Genomic DNA, 26,255 nt, shown 5'->3' on the forward strand with positions numbered 1-26,255 from the left:
GTAAAATGAAAGTCCGAATTTATCGCTTATGGACATAATTATGCAACAGATAATAGAAATAATAATACTGCCGGCATAACGAAATTTAAGACTACCGGTGAACATAAAACAAGGTTCGCAACAGAAAACTGGTACTAATAGCAAGATAAATCGTGAACAACAGAGTCATGAGATACGCATTTCATATGCCATGTTGACATTAAACAATTTCAAATGTTTCACATTTTTTAATTGTTTTTAAAGCTATTTAATTCTACTAATATAGAAAAGGATTTTAACAAGTGTATGACGTTACACGTGATCTGATCCCCTCCCCCTGTCATAAACTGTCTCGCTTTCTTACACCCCTCCTCCCACTAGGCCATGACGTACTTTATGGAAACACAAATTGTACACATATGATCATTATTCACAAACATTAGTCATTGCTTCTTGGTTTGTTATTCGTATTCATATGCCACATATTTATGTCAAAGACACTAACACAAGCTTAATCCAACTTCCGCAAGTAGAAAAGAGATAAAAGTGCACACAATTTGTAGTAAATGTCTGCTCTTTTGGCTCAATGAAGATCAACTTGAACTACTGGAATATGTCTATGGGCATTATATGTTAAGGTAAAAAATCAATGAAATGCGTTTATTATTAACATCAGAAATGATTATTGTTCATACATTTATGTGTGCTTACAACTTATAACATATTATACGAGTAGAATATAATAACATTATCATCACCGCTACCCTTACTTAGTACTGTAATGTTCACCGAATGCAGTACTTTTGGTAAAACACGTAGGGTTTTCTCCCTTAGTTGTAAAATTGCCAAACAATTAGCTGTCATTTCCAACATTTAACAATACGTTTTGTGTTAAACACGCATGCATTAAGGGCAAAATGAGTGTGTGTGGGCTTTAAATTATATTTGAAAAGAATATATTCATTTGAAACGAAAAAAAGCAATTAAATAACATGAAAATGAATTACATGAGATTTCTCAACAAGGTCAGTCTGGGTAGGAAGCCTTCTCCAATCAGAGTGCTCAGTAAGTATATGTGTATATATATTAATAAATGTATACCGGCAGCATCAGATTTTACAACAATTGTATAGGTCCCTGATTTTACTTGATGCACTTGTTACATGTCAGAAAAATTAGAGTAGCCCTTGTAAGTATTTCATTTTATTTTTGTTGTTACATTATTGTTGTTGCTACTGTTGTTGTTGTTGTCGCTATTTGCTGAGACGTAGTTCTACGTGTCTGCTATTTGTGTTGTTATTATATGCTAACGGACTTGTCAAAGAATTTCTTGTGTGGTTTTTAGAGGTGATTATAGCCATTTACAAACAAAACTACAATATTTGAAATAGTTTCAAATGAATTTCCAGTGCTCCAGCTAGGCCTAAATTTGAGGGCGCCCTGCCCTTCGAACCTCCGCCCTGCTCTCCCGAACCTCCGCCCTGCCCCCCCCCAATATGATCATTGATAAATCTCTTATTACATTACAAGTAACTAATTTATTTCATTTTGTAGACATTATATAAATGGTTTAATAATAATGGGAATAATATATTCTAACAATTATTAATAACATATAAATTAAAATGCATGTGGAAGCATTGCAGAAAAGCCTGCGCACTCGAAAGTGCCCTTTTGACAAAATTCTACGCGTCGAAAGTGCCCTTTTGGCAAAAAAGCCACCCTGCCCTTTTTAAATCCTAGCTGGAGCACTGATTTCAAATATTATTATATAAATAAAGCTAAATATAAGTTTGTTTACCTAAGAGTTGAACTTGGGTTATGAAGAAGACAATCCTTACACATTATCACTCCACCACTCATACTTTTAAATTCAAAGCGTATTTTATGTGTGACATTAGTTACACTGGTAATTGTCAATTTTCATTGTGCAAAACTGTGAACAAGTCGATTTAAATTAAGTAAATAATACTATTCTATTGACAAGTAACATGGTTACTAGCAAATCAAATCAGGCCATGTGCGAATGTTGAGCAAATGTTGAGCTACCTATATGTTTGCAACTGTAGGGTATTGAGCCCCATTAAACAATCACACTACATCTGCCTGAAATGTTTTTAATATGTCACGGTCACATCATGAAACTTAAAATACAATTTTAAAATACAGAAGTCCTTAAAATGGTATCATTGAAGAGCCCTCTGTGCTTTAACAGTAAATCACGGATTACTATAAAAGAAGAAGAACTGCACCCTTCAGGTTACTCCTATTGTAATGCAATAACATTTCTTCGTAAATCTTTATCAGAACTTCCAATCATTTTTTAATTGTAAATAAAAATTTATATATTTTACATAAATTTTTTAGTGTCACCAATAATACTCTATTTTAGCTGCTATTCTCCAGCAAAGTCCCCCCTCCATGATCTCTATGGCTGGTGGAATGCCAAATGTTGGAACATTTCCAGTGGAGTCTGCTTCATTTAAGCTAAGGTAAAAACGTAGATAACCAAGTGCATACCGGTAAGTTATATTAATTTATGAAATATTATTTTACAAAATGTAGTTGGGTCAAAGCAATAGTGCCTTAGAAACACAGATGAATTTTCATGACTTTGGTATAGACACATGGAAGTCATTGCTATTGCTTGTTACATGTTGATGCATAAATGGTCTTGCATTTGGTACAGATACATAGAAGACGTGGCTAGTGCTTGTTGTTTGTTTGTTTGAATGTACATTGTATTTAATATGATAAAACATACTACATGCAGATTAATAATTCAACTTTAAACTCATGATCATGCTATAGACAGATTCTGTTCTAGATTTGTTCAGAGACGTAGATCTACGTCTCTGATTTGTTTTTAATTGTGTTCTCATGTAATTGAGTGTAATGGTAAGCAATGTGCATATTTCTCATTAAAGTATGCAGTTCAGTTGTACTATTGCAGTTCAAATGGTACAATATTATGATAGACACAGTGCAAGTTTGCGCATCTTTCTGCAGGGATGGAACCCATCTGGAGATGAACCCAACTTTGATGAAGCAAGCTCTACAGTACTGTCCAACACCAGGGTAATGTTCAACAGAGAGTATGACATTGTAAATGCAGTTACTTATTACCAATAATTGCTGGTACTATAGAGTCATTTTAGGCAGGTTTGATTTCTCAGCTCATAGTATGAATGTTGTTGAATTTATTAAACGAAAATCATAAATTTATAGTTTGACATAATTTAACATATTCAAGTATGAACATATAAATTGACTTAGTGTATAGAAATCTACAAAATTTATTGACTAAAATAACCATAATGTGTTAAGTAGTAACAAATGAAACTTACATTAACCCATTTATGCCTAGCGTCTAGAAAAAGGCCTTGGCAAACAGCGTAGACCCAGATGAGACGCCGCATGATGCAGCGTCTCATCTGGGTCTGCGCTGTTTGCTGAAAGGAATTTCTGTAAGTAATATTCTAAATATAGAAATTAATATATTAGACATCCCTAATTTTTTACATAAATTGATACAATTTAGAAGGATGGGAGAGTCCACTAGGCATAAATGGGTTAAACTGAATTCTGATGCATTATTGAAGGATGCCAGGGTTAGTTGAATGGTTGAAGACCCTGCAAGAACGGAAACACAACCAGCATGGGCTGCTGAACATGGAAAGTGTGGATCTTTTAGTCACCACTGGTAGTCAAGATGGTATCTGTAAGGTACATTGACAGCTGTTCATTTTAAAGCTACCGCTGTTAACAATTTCTTTATCTTGATGTAGTTTATAAGCCATGTAGTGATGAATAACATCTGTTTAACAAGGCATGTTTCCTAATTACAATATATAAAGTGTGTTTGCAAAAGAGTACATTTGTATTTACATAACTGCCTTTCTTAAATTGAACTCTGATTTGGTATATTGTTGCTTCTAATAAAGATGTGCCATTAACTTATAAAGACAATTATGTTTCAAACAATTATGATATCCATATTAAGGCATTTACTTAATTTATTATGTTAAATTAATTTTAATAAATTATCATGATATGCAAATACTGCATTATTTTTGTATTGCTTGATTATTTACAACAGGCAATGGAAGCCATGGTGTCACCGGGAGATAAAGTGCTGGTTGAAACACCTGTATACTCAGGAACCTTAGCCATTGTAAGTAATCTTACATGGGTTACCACTTAATGGGTATTGACAGATATTTAGTTGTTGTCTGTTTAGATTTATGGTATATAATTATAGTGTTAGTCAAATGTGTATACTTGATATCCTGGATCACTGTGGGAGGAGCTGTTAAATAAAAACAGTTTTAAATGATTTCTATTCAAATGGAGAAATGATGCTTGAGTACAATTTAGACTATTATGAGAAATCTTTTACTTCGTATTTATCATGTTTGTAGATGTCAAACAATTTTTTTTCATAAAAAAGAATCTACTGGTGAAGTTTATAGAAAGGTGCAATTAAATATCTTAATAAATGCAACCACATATCCATGTAAATGATTATTAACAGTAAGATTAAACGTTTTAAGTTCCCGAGTTAATGAAATTATTGGGCTCATTATATTTAGATTGCTGATTGAAAAACCCATGAGTTGTAATAAAAAATATAAGAACATTACTGCATTGTTCACATGATAATAATGGGGGAAAAAATCTCAACATCCAAGTTGTTAAAAACGTACAATACTATCTTTACACTCACAATACTATCTTTACACTCACAATACTATCTTTACACTCACAATACTATCTTTACACTCAAAATACTATCTTTACATTCACAATACTATCTTTACACTCACAATACTATCTTTACACTCACAATACTATCTTTGCACTCACAATACTATCTTAACACTCACAATACTATCTTTACACTCAGAGTCAATAAAAAGTAAGTATACTCATAAGCACTATTTATTTTGCTTCTACTATTTTGCCTATTTATTACCTATATAGAAATTTACCAGTTTTGTATTCGTACTAAAAAATAATAATAGCATCATACCATTAACAAGCTATCTTGAGCAATGTGCAATAAACGTTATGATCGACTTAAGCCACTCTGTCAGAATCATCTCTGTTGTTTGTGGAATGTAAATGTAGGACATATTAAATACTTATTTCATTACATGACTGCGCATTTAACTCTGATTATGAAATGAAATGAGGAAAATCATCATAAATTATGTTTGGCTCTTGTGTAAAGTTTATAGATATTTTATAATTATATTTTAACTGCATAATTTAACTGTATTTAAATCATCTGAAATAGGCAACTGGATATGCTTTATGCTAAATTAGTTTGCATATACACTGTACATGCTGACTGACGTGGCAGCTGGTTATTTTTATGTCCCCCACTATAGTAGTGGGGGACATATTGTTTTTGCCCTGTCTGTTGGTCTGTTGGTTGGTCTGTTGGTTGGTCTGTTGGTTGGTTTGCGCCAACTTTAACATTTGCAATAACTTTTGCAATATTGAAGATAGCAACTTGATATTTGGCATGCATATGTATCTCATGGAGCTGCACATTTTGAGTGGTGAAAGGTCAAGGTCATCCTTCAAGGTCAAAGGTCAAATATATGGGTCAAAATCGCTCATTTAATGTACACTTTTGCAATATTTCAATATAGCAACTTGATATTTGGCATGCATGTGTATCTCATAGAGCTGCACATTTTGAGTGGTGAAAGGTCAAGGTCATCCTTCAAGGTCAAAGGTCAAATATATGTGGCCGAAATTGCTCATTTTATGAGTACTTTTGCAATATTGAAGATAGCAACTTGATATTTGGCATGCATGTGTATCTCATGGAGCTGCACATTTTGAGTGGTGAAAGGTCAAGGTCATCCTTCAAGGTCAGATATATGGGTCAAAATTGCTCATGTAATGTCACTTCTGCAATATTGAAGCTAGCAATTTTATATTTGACATGCATGTGTATCTCATGGAGCTGCACATTTTGAGTGGTGAAGGGTCAAGGTCATCCTTCAAGGTCAAACGTCATATACGGGGACATAGTGTTTCACAAACACATCTTGTTGCAAGTAATCTTGGTCAAAAGTGCACTTAGTCAACTGCACCAAAATATTACCATAATTGCTTGTGGTTTGTGTTTAATTGTTTTTTCTTTTAGATTATCTTTATTAACAACTTGATGAATATTGAGATATGTTTGAGGCAGTTCCATGGTATCAATTATAGAATCAGTTCTTTTGAAAAATAATTGTATTGAACAACACAAGCTTAATTTGTATTTTTCACAAAAATACTATTTTTATACTTTTTTAACTGATCAATTACATGAATTCAATGATGTGATTTTCGAAAGATCTTTTAAAAAGTAAACACTCTTTTCCCCTTACCGATTTCTACAAAAAAATTATTTAAACAAATCATGTAACTTTAAAAAAAAAAGAAAGAAATGTTTAATTATCAATTTTGTTATTGAGATGGAGCTGAGTGAAAGACCCATAACATCATGATTTGTGTTGAGTTTTTTTCAAGTAAATTTAATTTGTATTATTTTTTTTAACAGTTAAAGCCAATGGACTGTGACCTTTTACCTGTAAGGTCAGACAGCAATGGCCTTGACCCAAGTGACCTTGAAAAGACGATGTCGAAGTGGAATCTCTCAGATGTCAAGGATAAAAACAGCGACATTCCAAAACTCCTGTATATCATTCCAAATGGTGGAAACCCAACAGGACATGGCTTGACGTTGAACAGAAAGAAAGCTATATATGAAATTGCTCGGAAATATGATCTCTTAATACTTGAAGATGATCCCTACTATTACTTACAGTTTAATGAAGTAAGATTATTATACCGGGGGTACATTTAATTTGCTGCCGTCCTAGCAGAATGTGTAGTCATGATGATATTTTATAATAAGTAGTGCATTCTTTGTATTACAAAATGAAGACATTTACTTTCTATTAGATGTATATCATCTTAAATATTAAAAAAAAATATTGTCTGAATACGTGTATTGATTTTCAACAAATATTATGTCATGTTCATGTTTTGTCACAAGTGAAAGTACTTCAACTGCAAGTGCAATGGTAACATTTTGGTAACAATAAATTAATACAGTTAAATAGAAACACTTATAATCATGCATTGTTTTTATTTTTAAGAATTTTGTATAGACATACAATTCAATGAAATTATAATTTTATATGAATTATGTCACTTTATGAGTATGACTTTTTGTTTCACTAATAATTAGTAGGAAACTTCAGCCTGTACTTAGTGATTATTTTCCTGATAACTGTTCATAAATAAACAATCACATATTTTTAGTGTAATAGCCTGGTTGGTATGATACAGTGTCTGCAAATAAAAAATCTAAGAAGTATTCAATTAATTCTACAAAATTTACACTAAAAGATGTTACTCATTAACATATAAAGGCTACTGATATCATATGAAGAACAATAATACACAGTTATCGTGTGACCTGGCTTAACCAATGAAAAGTGAGTATTCTGCATGACTAATAATTCTCATCTTGCTCACTGTGCTGCTTTCAGCCCTATGTGCCAAGCATGCTGTCAATGGATGTGGATGGTCGAGTGGTCAGATTTGACTCCTTCTCAAAGCTTATATCCTCTGGGTATGTGTGCATATTTGAAGTTTAACCCTGTGCATGCTGGGAAATTTGTCGTCTGCTAAAATGTCGCCAGCTAAATTTCTAAAATTAGCATTTTCTTCATTTTTTTTCAAAGAATACTATCATAATAGCAAACAGTTTGGATCCTGATGAGACGCCACGTTCTGTAGTGTCTCATCTTGATCCAAACTGTTTGCAAAGGCCTTCAAAATTTGGTTTCAGCACTGAAAGGCTTTAGCTGGTCAGATATATCTCTAGCAGTAGGGGTTGGTTGAAGATATTGATAAACTTATATACGGGCAATATTGTCTCACAAAATTAGCCCCTTAGAAAGAGAAGCGCTTATTTCATGTATCAAAGGTTTTATACTTACTGACTTGTCAGAAAACATGTCCTGGGTTGGTTTTATAATGCTCCTTAAGGAGATCTTAGGGTAAAATTTTGAACAAAGATACTCTTCAGTTTGATTATCAAAGATGTATACCCACTGAATAATTAATTTAACTTCATATGGATTGTTTTGCAAAATAAAAAATATTAAAAAAAAAACATTCTTAATGTGAATCAAATTTTGAGCCAGAAATAAAATGCAGTTGAAAATTATTTTTAAATATTTAGCAATAAATTAAATATAATGGACTTGAAAACCATTAACTATAAATGAATTACTAGACATTCAAAGTATTAATTAATTTTAATTAAACATTACCCGGTATGCTTCTGCTCTATCTATTTGAACAGCATGAGACTTGGCACTGTGACAGGTCCGAAGATTATATTGGAGCGAATCTCTCTTCACATGCAAGCCTCTGTGATGCATGCCAGCTCTCTGTCTCAGGTAGGATTTACCTCTCTTCTGTTACGCCTGCCAGCTCGCTGTCTCGGGTAGGTTTTATCTCTCCTCAGTAACGCATGCCAATGGTCCTAGTATGTGATATCACCTTTCATATACAAGCCTCTGTGATGCATGCCAGATATAAAGTTATGCTGGTGCAATGTTGTTTATGATCAGACATTTAAAATGAATATTTTGTGGGAGGAGAGGGGGCGTTTTCATCACAACTTTGACGAGCTTGAGTATATGAATAAATACCTATGTCAGATTTCATTGAACTAAAAGTACTCAGAATAGATACTCATTAAATGTTGAAGCGTGAATGTATGCATTTGTAACTGAAAATATTTAATTAAAGTATTTCTGTATTCAATTACGAATAAAATTTAAAAGAAAGAAAAAGGAAACATTGAAAATTTAATAACTAAAAAGCTTTAGAGTTCATTTGTCCACAAACATTGCGCACTGTGTATTCCAGATGCTGCTGCTGCAAGTGTTGAGTCACTGGGGCTATGATGGTTTTGACCACCATGTCCGTGAGGTCACTCACTTCTACAAAGAGAAGAAGGACCAGTGTATACGAGCCGCCGAAAAACACTTGAAAGGTTTTTAGTTTAAATGTTTGTTATCTATTTTTGTGGAAAAATTCTGCTGTCTAAATATGTATTCTAATATCTTCCAATGTTAAGCTAAATGAATGTATATTATTAAACAGAGATCTACTAACATAGATGTAGCTTTGAATTTATTCACGTTTGTTTATGCCACCAAAGGGTTTCATGTTGTTTCCACACTCTCTGTCCATCAGTGAATCCTCACGTATTGGTTTCCTATTGCTATTAAATTCAACTAGTTTTCATTTGATTGCCATCAAACTTTCTGAAAAAAATATTAACAAGAAATAAGGACAATTTAAGTAACCAGGTAAATCTCTCTAGGCACTTTTGAGTTATGGAATTTCTTAAAATATGTCTCTTTTATGATTTTTTCTCTATAACTCAACCAGTTTCCTTGTGAAATATTAGCTGCCATGACATGATCATGTTTAACAACTGTCTCAATACGTTTAAGGTCAAAGTCACAAAAAGAGGTCAAAGATAAAAAATTACCATAAAACAGCTTGTCTAGACTGTTACTTTTTCATGTATTTTTGTCTTTTTTTTAGCTCCCCCCCCATGATAATCATGAGGATACGACATGTCGTATGTGTTTAATCAGTCTCCATGTAACAAAGGTCAAGGTCAAACTTAGAGGTCCAATTCGGCCATACAAAAGCTTATTTGGACTGTGATTTTGTTTTTCACCATGCACTTCAAAAACAACTGACTACATGTGAATCACCCGTCTTATAACCTCAAAGGTCATTAAGAAGCTTTGCACTGCACAAGAGCCATAACTCTTGCTCCCCTATTTTGAGAGTTATTACCCATTAATATATTTTGGTACGGAGCAGATCTAAAAAAGATAAAAGTTGTGTCAATTTAATATGAAGGTATATCTCATAAAGGGAAGTGCAGTGCACAATAAACTTAAATCGTGTTCACCCTATTATTACAGTTATAGCCCTTATTTTAAGTGGGTTAATTTTGTCTGGTCAATATCTTGAAAACAAGATATTTGAAACTGTTTAGGTAGGAAGATATGATTTAGAGGAAGTTCAGTGTACAATAACCAACTCTTACTCTTGTATTTTTTTTTTAGATATTGCCTTATGTTTATTGATGTACTAACTGTTGTGGAGTTTACATAATGACCATATATGGATCCCAAGGCATTAAGCGGGGGAACCTGTTTACGATGGACACATTTCTTGATTCATTGTTGTTTACACCCACAATGTGTTACTTAACTACCAGTATAGGTTTATTACGGAATCTGGATAGTGCCATCTATAATTTCGCCCTTCTTTCATCAAGGGCGACACACGACACGAGAAGCGATACACGATATTTTGCGCGACAGTCGCGGCGACGCACGATATGTTGCGCGACAGTCGTTGCGATGCACAATATTTTGCTCGACAGTCGGGGCGACGCACGATATTTTACGCGACAGTCGCTGCGACGCACGATATTTTGCTCGATAGTCGCGGCGACGCACGATATTTTGCGCGATAGTCGCGGCGACGCACGATATATCGCCTTTTGGGCTACCTACATAAGGACTATATTTCGTGGTGCATTCTCGCGCGTCGCTTCGTGTATCGCGCAAAATATCGTGCGTCGCCGCGACTGTCGCTCAAAATATCGTGCGGTGCCGCGACTGTCGCGCAAAATATCGTGTATCGCTTCGTGTGTGGTGTGTCGCCCTTGATGAAAGAAGGGCGAGACTATAGATAGCACTATCCGGATTCCGTAGTTTATAATTATAATAAGTATTACTATTTTTTATTATAATTATCATTAATACATGTATAATTATATCAAAGCATGTACATTTATGAAAACTAATGAATAAATCATAACAGCTTACACTAGTTTGTATTGTTTAATAATACTGATCAGTGCTTTATTTCAGGTCTTGCTGAATGGTCAGAGCCCTCTGGTGGCATGTTCCTGTGGCTAAAGTTAGCGGTACCAGACACGTATCCGATGATCACAGTGAAGGCACGCAGTAGAGAGGTGCTCTTTGTCCCTGGCAACGCATTCCAACTGGACGACAGAAGGCCCAGTCAGTATGTGCGGGCGTCTTACTCTACGTGTACAGAAGAGGATATGAATACAGTGAGTTTCATGCTTTGTGAATGTATATGGTATGTATAGTACTAGTACAATCGATGTATAATTTAAACAAGGTTAATGTTATGTTTTAAAGGGTAGTAAAACTAATCACACACTATTGTGGCTGTAGCTAAATTAGGAAAAAAGAACTTTAAAGTAAGGTGTTGCTATGGTACTTTTTACACTTTCGCTGTAATACCTGCTAAAAAGATTATTTTTTTCGTTTTGCATATTCATACATTTTGCAGCATGTCGCACAAATGTTGCATTAACAATACGATGACAGCTTCCGACCATACAAAAAGTATACTGGTAATAGCTGTCTGATATTTGTAATTTCCTGCTAAGAAAACATATATATGCTTTGGGTTGATTTAAATTGAACAGAATTGAGATATACCTTTGACAAAGTGGACAGTAGAAATTATAAAATGAAATCTATACTTTTCAGGCATTTAAAAGACTTGCAGGTTTGATACAGGAGGAGCAACAATCTGCTAGATGAATGTATTAAGCAACAAAGTACGATAAGAGAAAAGCAACATTCAGTAATATATGCAATTAAAAATCACCGGCTATTTTGGCAACACGTTGTACAGTAAGCCAGTACACATATTTTCCTGATAATGCCAAAATAAAAACCTCAACTTTTTAATTCTATTAATGTTTTTAGCTCACCTGAGCACAACGTGCTCATGGTGAGCTATTGTGATCGCCTTTTGTCCGTCTTGCGTCGTGCGTCGTCAACATTTACCTTGTAAACACTCTAGAGGCCACATTTATTGTCCAATCTTCATGAAACTTACTCAGAACATGTGTCCCAATAATATCTTGGACGAGTTCGAAAATGGTTCCGGTTGCTTGAAAAACATGGCCGCCAGGGAGCGTGGCAGTTTGCTATAGTAAAACCTTGTTAACACTCTAGAAGTCACATTTATTGTCCGATCTGCATGAAACTTTGTCAGAACATGTGTCCCAATAATATCTTGGGCGAGTTCGAAAATGGTTCCGGTTGGTTGAAAAACATGGCCGCCAGGGGGCGTGGCAGTTTTCCTTATATGGCTATAGTAAAACCTTGTTAACACTCTAGAAGTCACATTTTTAGTCCAATCTTCATGAAACTTTGTCAGAACATGTGTGCCAATAATATCTTGGACGAGTACGAAAATGGTTCCGGTTGGTTGAAAAACATGGCCGCCAGGGGGCGTGGCAGTTTTCCTTATATGGCTATAGTAAAACCTTGTTAACACTCTAGAAGTCACATTTTTAGTCCAATCTTCATGAAACTTGGTCAAAACACGTGTCCCAATAATATCTTGGACGAGTTCGAAAATGGTTCCAGTTGAATGAAAAACATGGCCGCTTTGGGTGGGGCAGTTTTCCTTATATGGCTTTACTGAATGGTAAAACCTTGTTAACACTCTTGTTTTTATATTCATGTGCTTGGGTTTTTGTATTATTTGATAATGTTTAGAATTTTGTACTCATATTTATTACTGTTTATTATTTAGAATTTTATAATGTCATATGAAATGCAGTGAATAATTACTGTATTTTCCTTATCAAAACGTTTTTAATTGGTTGCTATGGTATTATACCAAGTAGTGGAATGATATTATGTTTTGTGATATTATAGAGGTGAAAAAATAAACTTGAAGACGAGGAATGTCTCCGTTTGTTCCTTCATTTTCAATTTGCTTTTATACGTTTTAATATTTGAATTTATTATGGATCATGTATTATGTGACTGAATACAATCGGTAACTGTTTGCATGCGCCCATGTTTTGTCAAAGAAAATTACGTTTAGAAAACTGTAAGTTTATAGATGCCAGGGGCGTTCCTGAGGCTATTTCAATTATACGCACGAGCGAAGCTGCGAGTGGGGGGTAGGTGCGGGAGGGGGTTCCCCCCTCCTGCTAGGGGGGTTTGGGGGGCCTCCCCCTAGAAAATTTTGTTAAAATTCATTGCAGATGGTGCGTTTTGGTGTTATCTTTCAGCCACGTTTTGGCAATTGAATTCGTCGATTTCTTGCTTGAAAAAGACCGATAAAAGAAAAAAATTAAGCCCGTCATTATTTTCTGCTGAAACTGATTTTATGTGGGGTATTTGGTAAAAAGAAAATTAAATTCTTTTTTAATTAAACTGTAAAATAAACACTGTTTGAATGAAACAACAGCATGCTCGCTGAGTATTGAGCGAGCATGCTAAACTTTTATTTAACTCTATCAATAAAACCAGTTTGGACTATGTGTAATTTATTAAAAAGAAAACATCCTCTAATTTCACATAAAACACAGGTCCACTTGTATGTGCAATACTACACCCTGAAAAGTAATGCTTATCTTCGATCTATTCTTTGTGCAAAAATGTCGACCACATGCTCAGCGTTACTTTCTCTTTCCCTTTATACATTAAGGAGTCCAAGTCCAGACAAGCGTTCCGTCCCCATTGTACTCCGCAAGTATGTCTTGACCCTTCGCATTGTGGAAAACGATCTTTCTGCAGTTGCGGTGGAGACAGGCATAACGAAGAGCAGCATGAAGCATTTTCTGATGCTGGGGTATAGCTGCTTACTCGCAAAAGCTATGCTCTCTTCAAGTGTTTCAGAGGGGTCAAATCTACCCATTGCACACTTAAAATTAGTCGCAATCATGCACCGCAATGCAGGATTAACTTAAAATAAACCTTAATTAAAAGTTTAAGTGTTTGAGATAGTTTTGGTATAAAGTTAAGATAATTATATTTTTCTACTGAAATTAAAAATAAAAAATAAACTAGGAAATGGTTATATTAGAAGAAAAAAAGTAAAGTGAAAGGTTCTTGTGGGGATCGAACCACTGCCCTTCAGGTCAATAATGGGACAAAATGACGATCAGCTTACCGATTGCGCTACAGGGGCAAGTACTTCAGAACGTCATTGATTTTTAATATAGCTATATATATATAAACTAAATAGTGAAGAACAATTTCGAATAAAGATACCTACAATAATTTGAATGAAAAAATAACTTGGGCATTGCCTATCATTTTATAATGATTTGAACGTCCAGAAATGTGAAAATTCATAGAAATGCTAGATTTCAGAAATACATTTCAAATTACATTTAATATTTTCCCACTTATCTGTCAAAAGAGCTAGCTTCTGAGTAGCATCTCATGTTTCGCTGACGCTATCTCTAAAAACATCTGGAGCCGACATTTTTGAAAATGTGTGCCATGTAAACATGATCTGGTACCCGTGACCGAATATTGGTTCACAAAAAATTGAAGGGCGACAACACAGTCGTAGAGTAGTCTACACAGTGATTACTACCCCTCATCAGTGAAAAAATACTTAACTTGTTATGTTTGGAGTTAAGACTGTGTTGTGTTTTGTACCCACTGTTATTTTCTAAAAGTGGACCTCTTGTTTGCTTGTTTACATAATTATACCTCTAACCCCCCTAAGTCCTCACTTTCTATTGCATTTTTCGAGTTTTCATTTTTTCAAGTTTGAAACTTTATTATACGCACGTGCGTACTGCCGTATGCCTAGGTACGCCCCTGGATGCCACATGGTGCATTTTCCGTAGAACTGAAGTAACGCAAATGTCAATGTTGCAAATAAAAAGGTATATGTAATGATATTAGTATCTTTGAAACGTTTTTTGAAATGCCGTTCGTCCTGTAGTGATACGATATGCGTCCTCTATAGTCATCTATCCACAAAATAGATTGTAACACATGAAGACGCATATTATGAATCTGAATCATAAAGTGAAACTTCAATAGTAACAGGCGATGTTTAGAAACCATGCTTTTACATAAATCAATGAGGCTGCCCCGGCATAAAGAATCAGAAATATAGCTGGCCAAAAAATATGTACACATTCATACTGTATAATATACAAAACATGATAATGTATATACAAACAAAATATTTAAAGATTTCAACATTCGCCATCCGTCATTTTCACTGCAGCAATAGTATACCAAATTAATTCGACACTTTCCGTATAATTCTTTCAACATAGCGATTACGTTTATGGTTCAATGCGGACATTGGACAGGTCGTCAAAGAGCGAGTGATTTCCATACAATTAAGTATATACGTCTAAATATGCATTTCATCTGTTACCGGCGACTACCAAAACAAGTAACAAGCGTATTTTATATGAACTGCATATAAGTTTCTAAGAGATACATAGTTCTTCCTAAAACAAACAACGCCGCGCATATATATACATACATTCACTCTACCATCGCATCACCATGAATGTATCAGCTGACAAAAATAATTTACGAGGCACTGGTGAAATCGCGCCATCACATTTATTTGAGGATTTTTTTTTAATATAGTTGTTTGTCTGTTGTTGGTCACGATCTATACAATTTCATAACACTACCGATAGCATTGTGTCTTGATCCTTTGATTATTTCTATGTTAAATATAGGTGCTTTCTAAATGACCACTTGATGAAATAGGTGCAAAACGGTGGACTTTTGGTACTTTACAGTACTAAGATAGGGCGCCTATGGAAATTGCATAGTCTATGTAACCCTACAATATACAATTTGCATGAAAGACACAATACATAAATACTGTAGTATGCATCATGTATTTAACGTACGCCTGCGTACGCCTCCCTGGACTATGTGTGTTTTACGAAATAACCAATAAATCAATAACGGTAATCCATTACGGTGCACGAGGAAATCGTCTTTTCCCCCCAAGTCCGTGCTCAGGTGTTTTTGTGTACACAATAAGAATCACGTCGACAATGAGATGATTTCAGTTAACAATTTTGTAAGCAACAATTAGCAGCTTAGTAAATGAGTGAACAGACAGTTCAAGATGGCTACACGGCACTTTTCAGTTACACAATATCGTCCGTCCGATAGATTTATACCGTTTAGGCCACATCTTGACGTCGAATCTTCTTACGCCAGGATCATGTCGACGTCATCAGAGTCCCCAGGTTCCGACTGCGGTCAGTTCAAGACGTCCGTTTCAAAGACATACAAAAGACTTTTGTCGCAATCTACTCCTGTTGGACATGGCAATATTTTACCAATTCGCAGAACACCATCAACCAGTAAGTGACCTGCGTTCGTTGCATACGAATTTTATGAATATGTTCACTACTTCCCGTACTGCAATTATTAATCCATTAGATGTATACGGAACAAAACATATGTTAATGTAAAACACTTTTAGCGATTGAATGGATTTTACTGAAATATTATGTTTATGCTACAAGCGTATGGGCTGAAGGAACAGATTTATGTAGTGATTTAAGGTCACTTCCAACAGCCGTGCTGTTGGGCTAACTCTTCAGCGACGCGGTTAAAGTGTCTGACTACCACTCTGGAGATTCGTGGGTTAAATCCCCCGCCTGAGCTCCGTATTTTCACAATATTTGTAATGACGCACGGCACAAGTAAAAAATACAAACACCTTTTCCGGTAATAGGCCCTGTAGTTGTCTTAAAACTTTCAATGTATACAATTTGTACGCGACGTACAGTCGTAGTTTGTGTGTAACGCATATAGTCTGTACACAGTAAAAAAAATACATGTTCATTATCAAATGTATACTATTTACTAGCTACCCTCATATTATCCGTACCACATAACTCTACACTCAACTATCCTCACACCCTACTGTTCCAACACACCAATCTTCCAACAAACCGCATTCCCACAGGTCCTTTCAGCAGACGGATGCAACACCTTTTCCAGGCGAGCCCGGACTGAGGGATACGACTCCCCGGGGCAGAGGACCGGAAGTTATCGCCGCGTGCCCACGTCGCCAGAGTGCATCATGGACATGCCCGGCCTGAGGGACGATTTCTGTGAGTTGAGACGTTTAGTAGTTAGTAAGACGCTTTCTCGAGGTTTAGATTGCCCATTGATTATACGCGAAGTAATGGGTTGGACTCCATTTAAGCTCTATCAAATTAAATAAAAGACTAATTAAGCCTCAGAAAAGTTTTGTCTTATATTTGCATAGTTATGCGCGAATATTTGAGACGCCAGACAACCTAACGCTCTGTGCGTTTTGTTTGCAAACACAAACTGGACGGGAGCTCCCCGGTCTACAATAGCATCCATTTAAACCCTTCTTAAAAGTCGTTAGTTAATTTAGCCACCGAATAGTTTTTATTTTCTTACAAATTTTTACTTCAGCGACATTTCGGTTTACCTAACTACAAGTATAAAATCGTTTGCTCGCAGACACAAACCTGCTGGACTGGAGCTCTCGGAACATGATCGCCGTGGCGCTGCACAACTCCACGTACATCTGGAACGCCGACTCCAAGGTGTGCCAGCGCGTGCAGATCAGCGTGCCGGGTGCCTCCCCCGCCTTCTACATCTCCTCGCTCAGCTGGGACCCCCGGGGCCGCTCCCTCGCCATCGCCACCAACGACGGACACATTAATGTAAACACGTAGGCGTACACAAATAAAACGCGAACTGGAAAAATGGGCTTAATGCATGTAAGTAAAGTGTCGTTCTTGATTAGCCTGTGCAAACCACACATGTTTATAAGGGACGACAATTTCAGATCGCACGAATTTTGTTAACATGAAATCTTTTGTAAACGAATATAAATTATAGGCATAAAGTGTCGTCCCGGTTTGCACAGGCTAATCTAGAACGACACTTTATGCATATGCATTTAGCAAAGTTTTCTCAAAACGAGGCTCAGAAGTTTCTCTTCATTTACACGAACGAACCTAATTGCTCGAGACGTCCCTGAAATTTAGTTTTGGGTATTCCAGCTGGTATTCCCGATCATTTTTGCTACATCGATCTATCCGCTTTAAATACTGTTTATATGTTGAGAAAGAACGATGAATAGAAATGTGGAAGATTTCTGTCGCTGCACATCTATAATAAAACAAAATTAATAAATGGAATACTTCGTGTATACAAAAATATGTTTCTGAAAAAAAGGTTTTGCAGACCTGCCTATCTTTTTTTCTTTTATTTATTGGACATTTTCGCCCTATGCTCGGTGTTAATATTTGTTCTTAAATAAATTCTGCGTGTTTACTATTAACGACTATTTCGTATTATGATCCTGTTTGAAAATGACAAAGATACCGGTAAGTCACGCTGGTTGACGATCTATTTCAAATCTAACGTGATATGACAAAAAGTTTTGTGATTGAAATAAAAACTACATTACTATATTAAACTTTATAACGATTTCATGGACAAATAAAATTGACTAGTCTGAGCTCATTTTTCGTTATTTGAAAGTGTAAGGCATCTAGTTGTGTTCAACTGATTTGAAGCGCTTATTATATTTGACGTTATTTTAAATTCTGTCTATGCTCGACGGGATCTGTATCCGATTATTGTTATGTTGTATCGGCAAAGGCTTTTCGTTTTATTTAATAGTTCCGGGTAGTTTAATTAGTAATAACTAATATTAGTTATAGATTACTAACTTTGTCGAATGTGGTGTTAGGTGTGTGACGTAGAAAAGATGACGAACAGCAACCATTCACAGCTACGCGAGCGGTGTCCAATAGGAGCCATGTTGTGGACTGACATAGGAATCATCAGGTGAGATCCATGCTCCTATAGGAGCTATGTTGTGGACTGACCTAGGAATCATCAGGTGAGATCCATGCTCCTATAGGAGCCATGTTGTGGACAGACCTAGGAATCATCAGGTGGGATCCATGCTCCTATAGGAGCCATATTGTGGACAGACCTAGATATCATCAGGTGAGATCCATGCTCCTATAGGAGCCATGTTGTGGACTGACCTAGGAATCATCAGGTGAGATCCATGCTCCTATAGGAGCCATGTTGTGGACTGACATAGGCATCATCAGGTGAGATCCATGCTCCTATAGGAGCCATATTGTGGACAGATCTAGGAATCATCAGGTGAGATCCATGCTCCTATAGGAGCCATATTGTGGACAGACCTAGGAATCATCAGGTGAGATCCATGCTCCTATAGGAGTCATGTTGTGGACTGACCTAGGAATCATCAGGTGAGATCCATGCTCCTATAGGGGCCATGTTGTGGACTGACCTAGGCATCATCAGGTGAGATCCATGCTCCTATAGGAGCCATGTTGTGGACAGACCTAGGAATCATCAGGTGAGATTCATGCTCCTATAGGAGCCATGTTGTGGACTGACCTAGGTATCATCAGGTGAGATCCATGCTCATATAGAAGCCATGTTGTGGACTGACCTAGGAATCATCAGGTGAGATCCATGCTCATATAGGAGCCATGTTGTGGACAGACCTAGGAATCATCAGGTGAGATCCATGCTCCTATAGGAGCCATGTTGTGGACAGACCTAGGTATCATCAGGTGAGATCCATGCTCATATAGAAGCAATGTTGTGGACTGACCTAGGAATCATCAGGTGAGATCCATGCTCCTATAGGAGCCATGTTGTGGACAGACCTAGGAATCATCAGGTGAGATACCTGCTGTCTGCGGTGTCAATCATGGGGAAGTTAACACAATACTACAATGTGTCAGTACTGTTTATCACTGCACAATCTGGTATGTATTTAATCACAATCATGATAGAGGAAACAATAATGTCTTTAAAATACGTTCGGCATTAAAAAACGCTCATTGAAAAACGCTGACACCATATTTGTCATGAGGTGGTAAGAGCTAATGTCAAAGGTAAAAAACACACTGACAAACAAAGTTTTAAATTAAGATTTTTTCAATATCTTTTGATATTTATTGACTGCAATCAGAAAGTAATGAACAAATAATTTACAAAAAGCAACGAAAGGGCGAGAGTACTATCAAAAAAGAGAAAGATATTAATTAACTATTAAAGGTCATATTAATGAATGCATGATAAATGTCTTGTTTAAAGTTTAATTTTCATCGCAGTGGCAACCGGAAAGGTGTTATCGCTGTGGAGGACCTAAGAGCAAACCACATCCGGAAATGTCTGTCCGGAAGTAGCGATCGTGAAGTGTGTGGACTGTCGCTGGCGGTGGAAACTTCATGCCTCGCTTCCGGTTCGGACGACGGTGTCGTCAATATTTGGGACCTACGAATGATGCAGCGGTTACGTTCCATCGAGGCGCATAGCGCATGCGTTAAGGCAATAATTGCAGTTGTTTGTGTTGCCATAAGGGGGCTACATTTGATCTCATTTTTTGTTCGTTGGCGATTTTTATTAAGTCATTTAATGTATAGCATACGCTCGACTATAATCATGTCAACTAGGTTTGATTTTGCATTATTTAGTCGTTCAAGATGACATTGTCGCGCATGAAAAAAATGAAAAAACAAATCGACAAAATGTCAAAACTACAACAATCTTCAATGCAATACTATTTTTCATTGTAAACAAAGGCTCTTACTTAACGAAGACAAGGCAAATACCAATAAACGTCTTACATCAATTTGTCAGCAATTCATAAAATAAATGATCCAACCTTTCTATTCTGTTTGCAGGCATTGTCATGGTGCCCATGGCGTCAAGGTGTCCTAGCAACCGGAGGCGGAACCAGTGACGGTCACATTCGGTTGTGGTACGCGCATTCTGGCGAGAAGCTGGGGGAGACATACACACGTGCTCAGGTCAATAGTTATATTGTAATACTGGCTAAATATTCTTCATGTTTGTTTCCTAAATTCCCCCGCAAAACGCGGACTCATATCGATTTGGCGTTTTCCATCAGTACGTCCGTCCTCTGTCAGTCCGTCCGTCTTCCACAAACTTCAAGATTTCAACATGAAACTTCAAAGGTGTAATGGTATTTATGATGAGAATTGCCATACGCGAGAACCATAACCATACACTATCTTAAATATGAGTGATTGTCCTTTGTATTTTTTTTAAGGATTCTACATGTACCATCTTTTATTATAAAGGGATTTGCACCCATCTTTACACAATTAAACGAATTCTTGTTTAAGAAGCGTGTTTTTTTTTAGCCCGCTGGCGGTAAGCTAGATATAACTGGCATATGTGTTATTGCGTGCATTCCTGCATGTGTCCGTCTGTCAAGCTTGTGCGGACTGAAACTTCATAATTCATAATGTAATTTGAAAATTACCTAAATGTTCACCATGCGGACAAGGCGGTCGCCTGTGAGACCCCATGCCTATAGGTAAAATATCAAAGGAATAATTTTGGAAACCTTGTTTGTCCGAACTGTAGCATACAGTTTATCGTGCAATAGTAAAAAATATTTCGAAACATGCTTCAACTGTAGGATACTTCGTGTTTCGTGCAAGGATTGGTAATAATACAGCTTGTTCATTAATCATCGTCTCTGGTAACCAAAGTTCGAGATTAGATTTAGGGGTCCAATGTTACCCTTTGGCTATGTGGTGCTTGCAAGGCATGTGCCCTAGCTGAAAGGTCATGCAAAAAGTAAACTGCTAAAAATATGGGCACAATGCAGTTTAATGAATGAAACTTTTAACCGGAATTTAGATATAACTTTTGATAAGCTAAGCTCGCTGAATATAACCAATTATACATTTACATTTACATTCGCGTGGGGCCAGTTTTGATAAAGGTTGTTCCCAATGAAACGTTATGATTAAAAAATAAAACTAACCTGCCTTACATGTCGCACGTGTTGACAGTTATGACAGAGCTGCGTCCCTCTATGGTCAAGGTCACATTTTTTTTAAATAATGACAAGATAATAAAACAATACTTGACTGTAAATAATAATAATAATCAAGTCAACAGCAAAAATACAAATAAGTAAATAATAATACAAACAACAACATCAACAAAAGCAGCAATAGCAACAGCAGCAACAATAACATAATGAAGATATCATTATTAAGACTCGCTGTAATGATTAAATGAAAAACTATGCACCAGTATTGCTTTTTTCCACAAACACATGTCAAAATAACATACAATATGAACAATACTGTTAACAACAAGATCACAACAATAATGCCAGCATTTACAATATCCATACATCTGCAGTCTAGAGCCAGAAGAACGCATCAGCATTCCGAGCAAATAAGAACCCTTTGACTTTTAATAACTCGACTACACAAGCCCTCACCAAACGTATGATCAAACACAAATTAATAAAAATGTAAACATTCAATGGCCGGAGATTGCGGCTTTGATTTAATATTCGCACCAACTTAAGAAAATAATACGTCATGTGTGTGGTGAACAGAGTAGGTATTACATTCTTATAATAATTCTGATGATGTTAAATGTGGTAATTAATGATTGTATAACAAACAATACACATACCTCTGCAGGTATGTGGCCTGGTTTGGTCGGACGAGTACAAGGAGCTGTTGTCCTCAACGGGGTCGCCCGAACCAGACAAGAACGACCTCCTGCTCTGGTCTATGAAGAACTGCGAGTTTGAACCCCTTGGGAGACTCCGGCAGCATCTGGGCCGACCCCTGCACATCGCTATCAGTCCCGACAAGACCACCATAGGTAACGTGGTTTAACACACCAATGGTCATTACAACAATCCCAATGATATACGGTTAGTCCAGGCAATCCAATTTACTTTAGTCTGCAGTAGTATCCAATCTTTTCATGTGTATATTACGTATTAGCTTGTAAACCATTTCTACATAAGAGCATATTCAGTTTGAATAGACCAACAAAAATAGCTAGGGAGGAGGAGAAAAATCCGGATCCGTCTTTATATTTGTTTTTTTTTTCAATGAGGACCCAATCCAAATTCTATATGAGCAATATCTGACCATAAGTCTAGAATTATGTCTCTTTGAATTTAAAAATAAAAGTGAAAAACTGCTTGGTTAGGTGATTATGTCAACATTTTTCATCAGATTCTTTCCAAACTTAGTGTCTTCATATCAATGAGCATTTCTACCTGATTTAAAATGAGAAACATCGGGACAATAAGTCAAGAACTTTTTTCTATTCAATTTGACAAAATAAACAATTTTCACTTAATTTAAAGATTTAACAACTTTCGCCTGAATCTTTCCAAACTTGTAAAGTGTTTTTATATCAGTATTGCTCGAACCCTATTGAAAATGATGAATATCGGAGCAATAAATCTATTATGATCTTTTACTGAATTTCAAAGTATTGTGAAATGCAGCTTCTTTATACAATTTACAGTTTTCATTCATTTTTTTTTTCAAACTTTTACAGTGTTTTCATATCAATGAGTACTCAACCCCTATCGTTAATGAGCAACGTAAGAATAAGTTCAGAATCATCTCCCCTTGAAGTTGAGAAAAATATGAAAGTACGCTTACAAGATGAAGCAGATTTTTTAAAACCTACACAGTTCTGTTCCATTAATGAAAACTGCACACGAATACCAGTAAAAAAGGAAACCAATGTTAATAAAATGAACTATGAACTATTTGTGAGTTACAACACAAAATCATAGATAATGGTTATTTGGGGGTTATAACACAACATCATAAATAATGGTTATTTGGGGGTTATAACACAAAATCATAGATGATGGTTATACCAGTATCTTTTTCTATTTTGCTTAAAATAATCGGCCAATATATTAATATTTTCAGTAGAAAAAAAATCGTTCTATGTAACTTCATTGAGTGCCTTTTACACTGAAATTCCCGACGCCCTTTGATGCTTTGCATCAATACTTATCTTGTTCTATCATGTTCCAGCGTCTGCTGGAGCCGACGAATCATTATGCCTGTGGAACACTTTCCCAAAGCGGTGTCGACGCAGACTCTGGAACCAGTGGGACAAGTCCGTCTTCAACCCTACACGTTACATCCGGTGAAAATACGCATACCACAATGATCGGGAACCAACGCCATAGAGAGAGATCCGAAAATTTTTGAAACGTTCTGAAGCGCTCAGAATGTCGTCTGGTGATCAAGTTTGACCTGTCACCATGCATACAGACGTAATTTTGTACCGTCATCGTTTCGTAGTTCATTTAATAAACAAAGTGCTCATGCATTAATAAAATCAGTATTTTGTGTACATATAACGTATCCCGACAATGTGATTTGATATGTTTATTTATTTAACAGTTTATTACTTTTTGTTTCCTGTTATTTTTTACACATGTTATAAATGATATACTATCAACATATTTGTACAAAATTGTGTTATCAAATACATTTAAATGGATACAATAAATAAGGAAAGTAATTACTAACCATAGTTATTTCGCGTTGTTGTTGTTTTTAATTTCAATATAGATTGGGAGCTATTTCAAAAACCATCATAAAACGAAACTTAAATATTAAAAATACGCCAAAACAGCGACATTGTAAAATACACATTAAAAAATAATAACATAAGGTACGTCAACCCTGGAATGGCATTTAGTTACTACTGTGTTGCTTACATCGCTGCTTATATGTTACTTGTTATGTGTAACTACATATTTGTTATATTAGTTACCATTTTGTTCTTCCATTTTGAAAATCAGCAGACACAAGGATGGAACATGTCGAAGAGTACAAGCCAATATATCTTCCTGTTTCTGTGCTTGTTTGTATTAAGCGGGGTTTTGTTCCTGCAAATAACATATGTCAATTGCCTTCAAATTATGTACATGCAAGCTGATATGAATTGATTACAAACATTTTCTTAAATGACTTATGTTGAAATAGTATTATTGTTGCTCAGCAAACATGATTTTAGAATTTCTGTCCGACACTTAAAACGTACCGGGGTATATAGTGAGTCATGAATCTGTGGAGAACATGTTCTGTCAGCTAAACAATATATTAAGTCAATTATTGTCCCCTACCGGCTTCTTCAAAGATATAATGGGCCTGTGCGATGTTTGACATGGATAACCCTATTGTCAATGAGTGCCTGTTTTGCGATAGCAACTAATGCTCTACAAACAGATTTGTACCCTGTTGCACGAAAATGGAATCCATATAGCATGATAAATAAATGCGTTACGATGAAATGCCTGAAAGAAACCCGAATGTAATATATTTTGTTCTCGAGCTCATGGATAATTAATCACAATATCTTTGTTGGCATGGTGCTCGTGGCGGCAAAATATGCTAGCAATCGATTTCGGAACCAGTTCAGAAACGTCGACAAGCACACTCTGGTGTGAAGCATGGCAGGACGAACGCACGGCCGATGTTACTAATGTTACTTTTATACCTGCAGACATATTTGCCGCGTTTAATTCTCTGTTCGGAACACGTTATAAATGCGTTTACTATATGGTGCTAATGCCATATACATGTGCGTAAGTTTGAGGTTAGGCATGTTCCGGTACATCGGTTTATTTCATTGATTAAATTTCAGGGCATTGACCTCAGTTTTACAGTCAGATGAGTATCGTTGAAGATGGTGCCGTGCGTGATGTCTTGTGCAAGAAGTATGCGTTCTCTTCCCTTCAATACAATCATCAACGGACGTGAACAATGTCACCTTGTCATTGTCATATCTCTTAAGTTTCATTATTTTGTATAATTTATCAGCGTCTGCAGGAGCCGACTCTACGTTATGCCTTTGGAATACCTTTCCGAGGGCTGCCGATGTCGAATGGAGACCGTGGGACACGTCCTTTTTAACCGTACACAATAGATCTGGCGCGCGTTCCAGATATGCGTTGAAACACGATAGGTGCAGTGATATCTTAGGTGTTCCAACAGTTACTGAATGTCTGACAGTGCGACTGGTGACCATGTTTGACACATGATGAGGATTATAATGCAGACATCGCCATGCCGACTCAACCTTTGTCTCACATTATCGTTTGTATGAGAGACGTAGATAACATACCGCTTGTTTGTACCTACATCATCCGACGTACTTTATAAAATGTACTACGTGTTCTAAATATAAACAAGATTTCCGCGGTCGGAGACATATGCCTCTCAAAACATGGCTTTAAACTAGTGACCCCAATTTGAATAGGGGTCACCTACTGTCCAAGACCAATGCGCATGTGAAGTATCAAGCCAATCGGTCAATTCGTTGACGAGTTATTCCAAATTTCAATAGGGCTAATTACTGTCCAAGGCCAATACACATCGGAAGTATCAAGCCAATCGGTGAATCAGTTGACGAGTGATTGATGGGAGACGATTTAATTTAAGTGTATAACAGTGACATTGACCTTTGATCTAGTAACCCCTAGTTCAA

General features: G+C 36.2%; 2 protein-coding genes and 1 long non-coding RNA gene across 3 annotated transcripts in view; 2 read left to right on the forward strand and 1 right to left on the reverse strand.

Moving 5' to 3' along the window:
• LOC127861407 (uncharacterized) overlaps positions 1-26,255 on the reverse strand; it is a 132,245-nt gene that overhangs the window by 74,357 nt on the left and 31,633 nt on the right. The window lies entirely within an intron of this gene.
• On the forward strand, positions 800-12,842 carry LOC127861392 (kynurenine/alpha-aminoadipate aminotransferase, mitochondrial-like). Its single transcript, XM_052399840.1, has 11 exons — positions 800-1,044; positions 2,372-2,471; positions 2,989-3,057; positions 3,582-3,705; positions 4,079-4,153; positions 6,545-6,820; positions 7,542-7,624; positions 8,363-8,459; positions 8,935-9,061; positions 10,974-11,179; positions 11,628-12,842. Exons 1-11 carry the CDS (start codon positions 972-974, stop codon positions 11,679-11,681), a joined length of 1,284 nt encoding a protein of 427 aa, XP_052255800.1. The 5' UTR covers positions 800-971; the 3' UTR covers positions 11,682-12,842.
• Positions 15,899-24,296, forward strand: LOC127861396 (cell division cycle protein 20 homolog). Its single transcript, XM_052399843.1, has 8 exons — positions 15,899-16,252; positions 16,864-17,011; positions 17,394-17,599; positions 18,637-18,734; positions 20,051-20,267; positions 20,624-20,749; positions 22,415-22,601; positions 23,789-24,296. Exons 1-8 carry the CDS (start codon positions 16,214-16,216, stop codon positions 23,905-23,907), a joined length of 1,140 nt encoding a protein of 379 aa, XP_052255803.1. The 5' UTR covers positions 15,899-16,213; the 3' UTR covers positions 23,908-24,296.

Source organism: Dreissena polymorpha, chromosome 16 (assembly GCF_020536995.1).
Source record: "Dreissena polymorpha isolate Duluth1 chromosome 16, UMN_Dpol_1.0, whole genome shotgun sequence".
Classification (NCBI taxonomy): domain Eukaryota; kingdom Metazoa; phylum Mollusca; class Bivalvia; order Myida; family Dreissenidae; genus Dreissena; species Dreissena polymorpha.

Bases quoted from the DNA above. Each gene is read 5' to 3' on its own strand.
- LOC127861392 (XM_052399840.1), top strand. From the start codon at position 972: ATGAAAATGAATTACATGAGATTTCTCAACAAGGTCAGTCTGGGTAGG. The intron at 3,706-4,078 runs GTACATTGACAG...TATTTACAACAG, and splicing joins GTCAAGATGGTATCTGTAAG to GCAATGGAAGCCATGGTGTC. The intron at 8,460-8,934 runs GTAGGATTTACC...TGTGTATTCCAG, and splicing joins ATGCCAGCTCTCTGTCTCAG to ATGCTGCTGCTGCAAGTGTT.
- LOC127861396 (XM_052399843.1), top strand. From the start codon at position 16,214: ATGGCAATATTTTACCAATTCGCAGAACACCATCAACCA. The intron at 16,253-16,863 runs GTAAGTGACCTG...GCATTCCCACAG, and splicing joins TCGCAGAACACCATCAACCA to GTCCTTTCAGCAGACGGATG. The intron at 20,750-22,414 runs GTCAATAGTTAT...ATACCTCTGCAG, and splicing joins AGACATACACACGTGCTCAG to GTATGTGGCCTGGTTTGGTC.